The 13,050-nt window shown below is 34.3% G+C and overlaps 2 protein-coding genes across 3 annotated transcripts; one reads left to right on the forward strand and one right to left on the reverse strand.

Annotated features, from left to right (window-relative positions):
* Positions 1-1,029: 1,029 nt before the first annotated feature.
* On the forward strand, positions 1,030-5,014 carry LOC147288078 (inositol diphosphatase DSP1-like). 2 transcript variants are annotated; one of them, XM_086240461.1, is made up of 6 exons: positions 1,030-1,482; positions 1,584-1,677; positions 3,702-3,759; positions 3,864-3,907; positions 4,015-4,196; positions 4,484-5,014. In XM_086240461.1, exons 1-6 carry the CDS (start codon positions 1,238-1,240, stop codon positions 4,557-4,559), a joined length of 699 nt encoding a protein of 232 aa, XP_086096587.1. In that variant the 5' UTR covers positions 1,030-1,237; the 3' UTR covers positions 4,560-5,014. The 2 variants fall into 2 exon arrangements, with proteins under 2 accessions (XP_086096587.1, XP_086096588.1); XM_086240462.1 differs by having other exon boundaries at positions 1,036-1,482; positions 4,015-5,014.
* A 2,672-nt stretch (positions 5,015-7,686) lies between these two features.
* EFE (ethylene-forming enzyme) lies at positions 7,687-9,223 on the reverse strand. The gene is made up of 4 exons (XM_086240460.1): positions 9,062-9,223; positions 8,713-8,939; positions 8,279-8,612; positions 7,687-8,182 (listed from the first exon to the last, which is right to left on the reverse strand). Exons 1-4 carry the CDS (start codon positions 9,164-9,166, stop codon positions 7,889-7,891), a joined length of 960 nt encoding a protein of 319 aa, XP_086096586.1. The 5' UTR covers positions 9,167-9,223; the 3' UTR covers positions 7,687-7,888.
* Between the last annotated feature and the right edge of the window lie 3,827 nt (positions 9,224-13,050).

Raw genomic sequence — 13,050 nt, forward strand, 5'->3', positions numbered from 1 at the left:
TGCCAAGCCAATTGATTCAATATATAATAATAACAACTTTCCTTGCCAAATTTATTTATCAAATTATGTATTATTATATTTATTCATTAAAAATACACAAAATGTAACGTGAATCTATATTTAAATAAATAAAATAATGTCATATCAATTGATAATTAAAATGTGATAAACAAATTTAATGAGTATATCAGTATTTATGTTTGGAACATTATCAGTGTTCTATGTACTTGGAAGGGGCAAGGGGCAAGTCTTGCCCCAAGTATTGCCTGTGATTAAACAAGGTCATCAAATCTTGATTGGAGACTTGGAGGCATAGTTTAACAAGGAAATGGCCAAATAGGATGATGAGTATAACTAATTTTTATAGTTAAGACCTCAAAAAGAAATAAAAATAAAATAATTGTTATGTGATTTGAATATGTTCCATTGCATTATTGTTATAAGTTTGTAGCTCATACGTATAAGGAAAACCAGTTCTATTTGTGCACTTACATCAATATGTGCACGTATATCGATAACAAAAGTTGCGTGAGTGAAATTATTGAATCACATTTACAGTTCACATTGTAAATCATCTTATATTTTTTATTGGATCTCTAAAATTGAATTCTTTTTTTTTTCAAAATCTAGAGTTCTAGATAAGAAAATAAGTCTCCCTCTCTTAAGAATATTGTTAAAATACAAAATTATTGGCTAGACTTTTTCTATTCAAAAGAAGTTAATCGATTGAGGTTTGAGTATTAAAGAAGAGAAAAGTAGGAATAGGAGTAGGAGTAGAAAGGAAATAATGAATAGTCTACTCAATAATTAAGATTGTTACGCGCGCTTCCATAACTGGCGCCCAGATAAGAAACACGGCGCCCAATCTGATATTTTTCATAATTTTTTTTGGTCTGAATACTTTTGATAATTTCATAATTTCATTGAGTAAGATCCAAGCCGTTTCCATTTATTTTTCTTGTCACACAGAATTTTCACAGCTCTCTATAAATACAGTTAACCACGCACGGCTCATTTTAACAACCTGCGCCACCCGACTTTCTCTCGTCTCTCTCCGAGTCACTTTTTCAACTGTCTGTCATCCAAAAAAAAAAAAAAAGAATCGCAGCTCGAAGCTAAAGCAAAGGCAATAGGGAATATCCTTAGCGATCCCCAAGCCCCCCCTCCCGACTTTCTCTCTCTATAAATACCACGCTCTCTCCGTCTCCGTTTCTCTCTCTGTATAATTAAGCTAATAATGAAAGTGGAGCGCAACCATCACCACCAAGAAGAAGAGAGCGAGGAGACGATGTGCAGGACCATCGAAGTCGTCGGAGGAGTCCAGCTGTCGCCGGCGGCCGTCATCGCAGCCGAAGACTGCGCCGACGACCTCTTCATTCCGCCGCTCAACTTCGCCATGGTCGATAACGGCATTTTCAGGTCAGGCTTCCCGGAGTCCGCCAACTTCGCCTTCCTCCAAACCCTAGGCCTCCGCTCCATCATGTAAGGCTTTCCATTCATTCTCCTACTATACACTCCTCTGTGCTCAGGTTTATTGTATTTATGTGTTGTTATTAATTTGTGAACATATATTATACATGTAGATGTCTGTGTCCGGAGCCGTATCCACAGGCCAACATGGAGTTCCTTAAGTCCAATGGGATTAAGCTTTTTCAGTTTGGGATTGAAGGCAATAAGGTAATTAATGCCTACTTTTTTGTGTGCTCAATTTCGCTCTATTCGATCGTCGCTCTAATTTGCTGCTTAAGTTGATTATTGTGGATCACTGCGTGCTGCTTCTTTTGCATTCAAACTAATTGGCTTTTTAAAAGTAGCATTAGGCCTTTTTTCGGGAGTTTAACATTGAGGAAATTGATGCAAGTGGGATATAAATATAATTACTTTATCACATTCAAAGAGATAAGAAAGTGTTTGGATTGGTGTACTAATAAAATAGAGGTGTGGAGGCTCCTACGTTGCCTGACATTTGGGGCACTTATGAGTTATGACTCATAAGAGGCATTGGACAGATAGAAAAAGAAACTAGTTGGGTTACTTGCAATTACTCTCATTTCGTCTTTCCTAAGTTTCTCAACTAGCTATTAGACTTTTTGGTTTTTCTCTCGGTAATGTTGAAAATGTCTCAAGGTTGAATTCCTCTGTCTGATAATTAAACAAATAAAGACTTAGAGTTCAATTCATTTTATGAGTCTTTTTTAGACTAAGACTGGTAGTGATTTAGAGTTTTTAATCAAGTTTTTTTATTTTTCTTTTTTAACAGCTTTATGTTAGGTTTTAACTCCGGATTTTAGACGAGTTAAGAATTTTGAGCTCCACCCAAAATTTCGAAGTTAAACCCTAATATGTAGCCTATACAAAGCCCACTCTACACCCTAGGAGGGGAAATACCCTTCAAATCGGAGGAGATCTTTATTATGAATTAAAAAGATTTTCTTATAAATTAAAAGAACTTTATTATGAATTTTAAAAAAATTCTCATAAATTAAAGGACTTTATTATGAATTAAAAAAAATTTCATATAAATTTTAAAACACTCTCGGTCTTCATCTAAAAACTGTTTTTCTAAAGGTCCAAAGCCTAATTATCTCTTAAACAAATTGCTCAATAAATCCATAAAATGTTACATGTATTCTTCATGTCCGAATAATACTCCTTGTAAAAAATCTTTTGTGGTTGAATCATAATAGCTATCTGGCCGAAAAAAGAAAGAATTGTAGTAGCTCATTTATTATGGTCATCCTTCTTGTTGTTTGGTAAGATCAATAATTTGCATAATTTTGTTAATAATGGAATTTTTATGTTTTTTCGGGGTTACATATTGATTGTTTTGGTTTGGAATTGTATGGTAGCTAGTTCTCTTGTCTTGACATATCTCACAAGAATGCACGACCGTCGTATAGAAATAATGCTTCATGGAATCCTTTCAGTTTCAGACATATGGCATGTGTCTGTTGTGTTTATGTGATCTACAATTATCACATGCGTTTATTCTTTTCTTTGTTTAATGGATGAACCACCTAAACTGCTTAGTTGCAGATTACTAGTATATAATGAGAGTGCGGTCTGAATAACACATCTATTTTTGTTTCTATGGATATTTTTGACAATTTCCAATTACAACAAACTTAGCAGAAACTAACTTGGACCACTTAATAGACCTTGTGTCATCTCAGTTGTTTCAAATTCAAGTATGCTTACTTTGAGTATCATTGTCTGAGGTGAAGCTTATAGTGCGCATTGGGAAATATTTTTTCAAATGCTTTCTATGACCACCGTACTGACGATATACATATTCAGGAGTCTGTGTACTTGCCCATGTTGTTACCCTAAATCTTGTGTGCGAAAGTACTTCTCACTCTAGGGGTAGGTAAACCATTACAACGTACTGTGTTGCATCTAGCTCTTGAATAATTAATTCGTTAGATTTTCATGTGCAAGTTATCACAACCTAGCTATTTGCATTTAGTTAAACATATAGATCGAGGTTGGAAATTCTTGGGGCGTGGATCAGAAGAAAAAAGAAGGACCAGAATGGTGTGTAATAATTTCTACTTGAACAATTCATATAACCTGGCTATATCAAATTATCGTATGAAACATATATTAATTGATTATGAATTGCATGAATGTTGAACATAGTTCCTAATACGATTATGAATTGATATCCAATAAAACTGATATTCAAAATTTGCACATTTCAGGAGCCTTTTGTAAACATCCCGGAGGATACAATCCGCGAAGCTCTAAAAGTTGTCCTTGGTACGTACTGCAAGAAATTAACAAATTTTCGCTTATGTTCTGACTGAACCAGAATTGTAGCTCTGTGATTTTCTTACAGAAATTTACTTGTCTCTGCAATGCAGATATGAGGAATCACCCTATCTTAATTCATTGTAAAAGAGGGAAGGTATGCGCACAATTGTTTCTTTTGTATTTATTTCCTGATTTTAAGTACTCAATTACTTTTTAAGTCGTAGATCAGTAGATGGTTGCTTACTGTGATCTTATTTTCAGCATCGAACTGGTTGTCTTGTGGGATGCTTGAGAAAATTGCAGAGATGGTGCCTCTCATCTGTTTTTGATGAATACCAGCGGTTTGCAGCAGCCAAAGCTAGAGTTGCAGATCAGAGGTTCATGGAGATGTTTGATGTTTCTAGCATGAAGCATCTACCGATGCCATTTTCATGTTCAAAGAGGTAAATCAGCCAGAGTATTATTGAATGGCTTTTTGCTTCTTTATTTAGTCGAAGAAGAGAATCCTAGGTTCAACTTTAAAAATAAATAGGAGAAGGTGATGAGTTCCTGGTATGCATTTCAGTGGAAAAGGAATTATTCTTCTTTTTTCCTTATTCTTATTGAGAATAATAAGCAGCATCCTAATATAATAGCACTTTGTGTGCTGAGTGTTACAAGTTACAACTTCTGTTTCCTTACATCTCACTCCACCTCTCTTTCCATCTTTTCCATTTTTATTACAAAGCAGCAGTCTCTATGTGTTTGCTGCTATATGCAACAATTGTGGCGGTAGATGTATCCGGATTTCTTCCCAAAATTCATAGTTACCTTGATTTAAAGGTTTATGTTGATGCTGAAAACACGAAAGCAAATCAAGATTGCAGCTCTTCTTCTTCTTCTTCTCTGATCCAGTTGTTTCTGCCAATGATTATGATGAAAGGCGATGCAGCTAGATAAAAACTTAGAATGGCATGGCTACCCATGAATCCTGATTGGGCTGTCAAGAGTACAAAACTATAAATAAAACTTTCTTCTACAAGAATTTGACTAAGACGCATCTTTGATTTTTACCACCCAATCTCCATGAATATTGTACTGATATGCTAAACTTTGAGAGTTCATATAATGCTCTCATAATTTAGCTATGTCGGGTCCAGAAATTGTTATTGAAAGTCTTACAATTGTATGTCTTATTTCACATCATTTCATTTTTTTTCTTCTTTTTAAAAGAAATGAAGAAGCAAATGAATGAGCAAGTTCTAATTCAAAGGAATGTTTACACATTCATGTCCTGCTTTGCAACCACTTGATTGGAAGTCTTGTGTTGAGAAGCCTTTCTGATGTTTGTCAATATTGTCAGAGTTTTATGCAATATTCTCGACCAAAACAAAAAAAAAATAGTACAAATATTTGTACTTGTGTTGAAGAATTAAAATTTCCACAAATTTGAAGAATCTCTTCCATCAAATCCAAATCACACAAAACTTCGTTACTGCTTATAATTTATTTATGGAATCTGAAGCAGTCCCAAGAATTTGGTAAAATCATGATATTGTGTACCTGACAAATTTGGAACAAAACAATGGTATTCTGGTCAATTAATCAGGATTACATAATTATGCCGCATGTATCCTATGTTTAGGCTTAGGCCCGTTACGTGTGTCATCCAAAGTACAATGATACATGTAAAGCCCATTTAACATGAACAAACAATGAGTGGCCAAAAAAAAAAAACATGAACAAACAATGAGTGAACTCTTGGAGCAAAGATTAAACTTGAAAATGATTTTGATAATTTGATAAGTGTCAATTAAAGAAAAGTTCATTCAGATGAATTTACGGGAAATATCTACTTTGGTTTTCAACAAATATTTATTATGCAACTAAATAAATATACTATATTATCGAATAAAAATGCTTCGTATAAAAACACTACTAACATTAACATGTCTAAGTTAAACTTCCAAAGATTCCTTTTATGTAGATCATGATGGCAGGTGTGTAGTGTGTCTATTTGGGGTTTTTAATTATATATTAAGAGTTTCTACTAACAAAGAGAAGGGAAAAAGGATCTAGTTGGTTGTTTTTTAAGGTTAAATCCTTAAAGGTGTCATTACCTTGGGGTACTTTTCTTGTCAATAATGCTAGTTGTACCACATTTTTTTTCCCACATTTGTATCCCACCTGATGTGTCATTACTTTACTGGAAGGGTGTTTCCTTTTTCTTTTTTAGGTTTTATTTTTTAATTTTTAGTGTCCAATGTATGAATGCCATGTAAGATGGTATGAAATTGTGGTATAAAAATATGGTAAGTATAGCATTACTGTTTTCTTGTTGCTTCTTAATTATTAAGTTGGTTTTACAAAGCTGGTAAAGCTTTATCTCAAGAACATAAATTAGCATAAAACTTGATTATTTATAAGAATGTTTGTTTCAATAAACTTCTTTTTTGCTCTTTTATGTTTCTTTATGTGTATTGTCATATGCAGCGTCAATCTTTCTTAGATTCTGAGATGATTCCAAGTTTCTTAACTAAGATTAAAACTTAAAAAGAGGTTTGATCTTTATACGTTTTCTCATTCTATTTTATATACTTTATTAGATTCTCCACTCACACTAACACGAGTTGAATCCTTGTGTGGACGCTCAAGTTACTATGTCATAAAGGGTCATTGTTTTGGACCACATCATCATCTTGTAGTTGTTGGGGAATATGATATGTTAAAACAAGTCTCTACATAATTCTTTGCTTGGTTATTAACATTTTTATTGCTCTGACAAACTTCTAATCATATATTCATTAAAAAAAAAAAAAAAAAAAAAAAACTTCTCATCATATTAGATTGTTAAAATGGGTTATTCTGTAACATTTAACATGTTACACACTCTCATAAAATGTTATAACACATAATTATGTAATATACGATAATAATAGAGTATTAAACTCAAAATTAATTCACACCTTATCAAAAAAGTTCATCTGGATGAGGACAATCCTTTATGTATGTGGAGTTGTGGACCCTTGTTGGCAGTCGGTTCATCAATGTTTGTGGATGCCAAGTACACCCAATGAACGATTGTTCCAAGAAAAGCTCATTAAAAATGGGAGAGTGACATCGACCACTAGCTGCCTACTTGGAAAACAGACAGTACATGTTATGTTTATTGGCTCTTTCTGTTTCAAAGATAAAATTAAGTAACCTTTTCTCTGGGAACATAAATTATATATAAGCTCCCTTAATTGGAGTCAGACTGTCAGCTATTACCTGTTCATGTGCTTCCTCTTTGCATGATATTAATAATTAATCTTGGAAACAAATCATACCTGATTAATTAAAAAATGCTTCCTATAATTTATTGCAGCATATCAATCTAATTAGTTAGAGCTGCCATTGCAGGCTTCTTTTGGTCAATTTAATTAAGTCAAAAGCACTTGTTTTAATTCTGTTGGCACATCATGATATCATTGGCACAAAGGAAAAAGCTCCTTTTAGTGCAACTTGAACTATAGATAAATAAAGGGTTATATATACTTTTACCATCTTGAAAGCATCCTCTTTTGTTTAATATTTTCTCTTAATTATGCTTTGGAAAACTTTAGCTTTAGCTGTTCAACAAGTCGGCATGGCTTGCCCCAATAATCCAATATGGTCTTAGCCTCTTTTCTTTTTAATTTATCTCTGTTTTCACAGATTTTAGAGTACTTGTTTTCTAAGGTGACAAGTTAGTGATTATAAAATTAGTATCTTCTGGTGAGAATCCAATTAACCACAATTGGGTTTTCAATGCTTGGGGATCTGCACACATAAGATCTTTAAGTCTAAACCCCATATTTTCCCTTTTAAGCAATGTTTTTATAAAACAAAACAGCTTATCATGAGATCCACATGAATATATATATATATATATATATATATAATTATAACAAAATGGGTACAAAAACAGCAAACTAACAAATTTTCTTGTCATATTATACTACTATAAAGTAGTAAACTTTGGTTAATTGACTCCCACAATATATATATATATATGTGTGTGTAGTAAACTATGTCTCTTACATAGGAAACCCTTCATATCTACTTCACACCCATTAATTTAAACACACGACAACCTCCTGATCATCTTCTAGTAAAAATTAATTGCATGCTGATCTTAAGCTGTTGCAATTGGGCCCAAAACGACACTAGCTTCCACAGCTTTCATGGCTTCAAATCTTGGTTCCTTGGCCTGGAACTTGAGGCCAGCATAGAGCTTCATGTAGTCTTCAAATACAAATTTTGGGTACACTTGGTTTTTCTCCTCTGCTTCTTTCTCCACCAGAGCTGGTGCTGGGTAGATCACAGCATCACTGCCTGGGTTGTAGAATGAAGCTATTGACATTCTGGTGCCATCTGTCTGTGCAATCACTCTGTGTTCCACACTCTTGTACTTTCCATTGGTAATCACCTAGTAAGCAATATTCATTCAAATTAAATTGGGTATGTAATTCACTGTATTCACATAAATTCATTTGGCATTTTGGGAAATTGGGAATAGTAGTACCTCAAGTTGGTCACCAATATTGATGACAATTGAGTGGCGCATGGGGGGCACATCAATCCACTGACCATCTTTGAGGAGCTGGAGACCACTGACCTTGTCATCCTGGAAGAGGAGGATGATGCCACCAGCATCTGTGTGGGCTCTGAGACCCTTGATGAGCTCTGGGTTGGGACATGGAGGGTAGTTGCTGACCTTGGTCCCAAAGGTTGGACCTTTGGACCCATAGAAGGCCTTCTTAAGGTACCCTTTTTCTAGTCCAAGGTTCTCACACAGCAGGTCTAGCAGCTCCTCTGCTAGCTTCTCTAATTTCAATGCAAAATCCTTCATGACCTTCCTGCATTATTATTTGCTCCGAGTCAGATGTCACATATTTTTATTACGCTAATTTATGTATATGAAGAAATTGGGTATTCTTATACTATGTGATTTGGTACCTGTACTCATCCTCGAGATCTGGGACTTCAGATATGTTTGAGTGAGGAAGATGGCGCAAGTAGAAGGTGCTCTCCCAATCCATATCACTGACCTCGGTCTGAACAGCCTCCAGACCCTTGCTGGCCACCAGCTCTTTGAATCTTTGCTCCATACACTTCCTGTAGTGCTCTTTTGTCAACCTTTCCACTGTGTCCAATAGCTCAATTGGTATCCCATGACTCACTAGCTACAATTGTGAACCCAAAAATTATAAGATGAGCATCTTCATTTTGATGATGAATATCAAATATAATGTGAATTTTCAATAGAAAGAAGCTAGCTAGCTAGCTAGCATCTAATATTAATTACCTCAAAGAAACCCCAGTTCTCACAGGCATCTTTGATTTTTTCCATTGTGGCTTTTCTTTCCTCACCATTGAGCTTCTCCATGTTGATGACTGGGAAGTTCTCCATTTTTTCTTATCAACTCTCTCTCTCTCTCTCTCTCTCTCTCTCAGCAAGTGTTGGTTTAATTGTACATGAGAAGTAGAGTTTGGGGTGTGGCTATTTATAGGGGTTTAAAGTGGCACTGAGGGTACTATAGCATAAAAAAATAAAAAAAGAAGTTGTAGTGAGGACGCAAACTAGCTTCTATCTGTTAGGTTTCTGCTTGGGGAAAATTTGTAAAGAATTCTAAATAGAATAAAATCATATATATTAGGCTATTAGGCTTTGTATTGATGACCCACCATCTTTGTTTGGTCCAATCCATGGGGTAAAGGTCGATCATTTTGCCTTGTTCTACTTACTCTCCTCTTTGTACTAGCAAAAAGGAAAATATAAAAGAAAAAGAAAAAGAGAAAACCTTCTGTCCTGTTTGAGTCTTTGGCTGATTTCTCTTCTTTGCAGATTTGACCAAATCCAATAAGTAAGTTGGCTTGGCTGACCCATTCACTATTTGTTTGGATGTTCTGAAAATGATCTAGCTAGGAAGATGCCTAGCTCTTGCTCTTGCACTTCCCAAACTGCACCTCTCCAACCCCAAAATTAAGTTAGGTTATTTATCACATGGATATTCATGTGTGTGTCTGTGCATCTATACTTTTTTACCCTTAATTTGTCCTCTCTTTTTTTTAGTCGGCCCTTTGTCCTCCATTGGAGATAATAGAGGTGCAAATCACATATATGGAAAATGATATGCTACAAATCTATGGCTCTAAGCTCTTAGCTAGCTTTGCTCACCTTAATTTAACAAACAAAAACAATCTTATTTACCTGAATTTGTACCTATTATAAAACTAATTAATGAATAATGATGGTACGTCATGCATGCATGCATTTGGTGACAAAACGTGGGCGGCTTCCATGCTTAATTTAGCATCATATATCACAATAAGTACATGCATTCACATTTCTGTTAAATTATATATATATATATATATATTAAGATTTAAGGTAACATATATATGCTCTTTTAATCCTAGATTAATTATCAAATATCATTCCCATTAGGAATTTTTTTATAAATATTATTGTCAAGTTGGATATGTTAATTCCAGGTTTATCAAGAAGAATACATATATTACAATTAGTTTGCAACAAGCCATCAACTAAAGATAAAGTTAATGTAAACTGAATCTTTGTGAGGTCATTAATCATGCACTAACCTGGATATCATTAGAGTATATGATCTCTTCTTGTACTGTCAATTAGTTTTGAGTTTAATACTCTAAATTCTACGTTATCACATAATTAAATTTAAATGGAATTCTCACTTCATTATCCCAATCACCATCTTTACACTAACTTGGCTTCATCCGTCCCTTGAGGGACAATAAGAGGTGTGCAAGGAATATTCGCATATTAATTGATTGCTGTCTACTGATTACTTCACGCATTTCAATTTGATCTTTAAACCCTGACTCGCCATTTAACTTTCCTTGTTTACAAAAAACATGGACCAACAACAAAGCAACACTAAAGGTGATTCCATTGCACCAAGACATTTTGCCTCTTAATTTATAAAACACCCTTTTCTCATAATTTTTCTTGTAAAGGACCACCAAACCAGCCACTCATTACGTCTTTCATTGATTGAAAGAGATTGAATCCCACATTTTTTTTAATTAATCCCAACTTATTTCTTTAATCTGCCTCATCATTTACTTCTTAATTACTAGCTATAATCAAACTCTTACTAACTAAGACCAAGACAAGGACACTTTTGTAATGTCTGGATAAAAACCAAACGAAGACAACTAGCTATTTGGTCCACTATGTGGGGGACTACAATGTGAATGCCACAACACAACTTTATCCTACTGATCTAAGAGATTAAATTAACCATATAAACAAATATTTCTTTACTTTTTCTTTTTTCTTTTTTCTTTTTTCTTTTTTCTTTTAAGGGAAGTTATACTCAGAAAAGACTAACTTTTAAGTTTTAACATTAAAGGAAAAGGTTGAGTCAGTTCCCATATCTCCACATGCATCAATTCACTATATTTACCTATCTCCCTTTGAGTAATTAAGTAACTGATGTGACTTTAGCCCAATTGGATTAATGAGTCCATCTTGCTTGAAACCCGTTAATTAATTAATTTATATATTTCAATTATCACAATCAAAGTTATAACTTTGAGGGTCTCAAACTTTCAAAAATCTACCTTAATTTTAAGATCACGGTTGATCAGTTTGAGAAGTAATGAGAATATGAGACACATTACACGTGATATTTGTCAATATTACTATGAGATCAGATAATTTTTTATATATACATGGCTCTGATGTTAGAAAATGATGTCTCCATGCATTAAAAAAGACCCAAAATCCCAATTGGGCATTTGGGTTTTTTTAGTGTGTAAAACAATGGGATTCAAAAGCAACTAACTTTAACATTGATTTTAGGGATTAATGCCATTTTTCTCTCCAGACTATTACACATGTATTAATTTGCTCCCCAAACTTTTAATTTGAAAAATTAAGGACTTTGACTTTTTCAATTTTGTCAATTGAAGTTATTCCGTCAATTTACACATTTTTCATCTAAAATGTCGGGATGATTAACCAAAATTTAGCGAGAAATAAAAGAGGAAAAAATGATTAGATCTAAATAGAAGGGACTACTCTGCCCTCAAAGATTTGGATGAAAAATGTGTAAATTGATGGAAGAAACTCAATTGGCAAAATTGAAAAAGTCAAAGTCCTTAATTTTCTAAATTTGAAAGCAAACTGATACAAGTATAATAGTATGGATAGCAAAATAGCATTAATCCCTTGATTTTAAATAACTTGTCCATGACCTCTCATGACACTCACTCTGGTAGTGGAAGACAGTTTGATCCATGAAAATAAAGACCCCCCTTTAATTAGGGTCCTCTCACAATCCAATTCACCCTATAACAATATTTTAATGCATACTTTGATAAAGTAGTAAAGTATTGTTATTAGTTAATGGGAAGCAATGGCTACATGTATGGTCGGTAAATACTGTGGCATTACTCAATGGATAAAGTTTGGTTTTGGGACTTTTGGCTATTTGATTGAGTCAAACCGTCCAACCCCATTTGGAGGTTTGTACAAACCACTTCTGGAAAACAAAAGCATTGCACATTCGCACATGCCATGCATCAAATAATTGGTAGCTACTTGCAATTAATGGTAGTGATCATTAATTGATGAATCGAATTTACGTGGCTCTTACCACCGCATTGTTTTTGAATTTTAGTGCCAGGTACAGTCCACTCTGAAAAATATATCACAAGAAGAAGTTCCAAGATAATGTTCAAGCTAGCTAGCTTCCCACCTTGTGGAACCAGATTTTTCAGTTTATTGGAATATTTGTTTGTTTTAATTCAGGCACAAAATTCCAGTAGGAATGAGACAGATTAAGGGTAAGAGAAGAACGTGTAGCTGCTGCTGCATGACTTTCATGGGGAGCACATGCATGGGAACAAAATTAATCCATATTGTCCCTATATGATGCTTAGGTTGCCATCAGATTTTCTCCTAATGCCCCCATGAGGTTTATGTGCATGATAATCTTGGCATGCATAAACCTTGTGAGCCATTTGATTGTTTTAGTGGCTGCGATGAAAATGAACTTAAATATCTGATAGAGATGGGAGATTGAATATTGAATACCTCTATCCAATAATGCCAAGGATGTGGTACAAAATTGCAAGTTGTGGACAGCCGACACACGAGAGATTTGAGGAGAAGTACTTTTGGGTTTTTGACGGGTTGTGGGTATGACTCATGTTGTTGAGTGGGTAGCTAGCTAGTAGCTAATAGGCTTGGGAAAAAAAACTGAAAAAGCAATTAAAAGGTGAAAAGGAGAAAGAAATAAAGGAATTAAA

This window comes from Dryas octopetala, chromosome 4 (assembly GCF_963921425.1).
Source record: "Dryas octopetala chromosome 4, drDryOcto1.1, whole genome shotgun sequence".
In the NCBI taxonomy this organism is placed as follows: Eukaryota; Viridiplantae; Streptophyta; class Magnoliopsida; order Rosales; family Rosaceae; genus Dryas; species Dryas octopetala.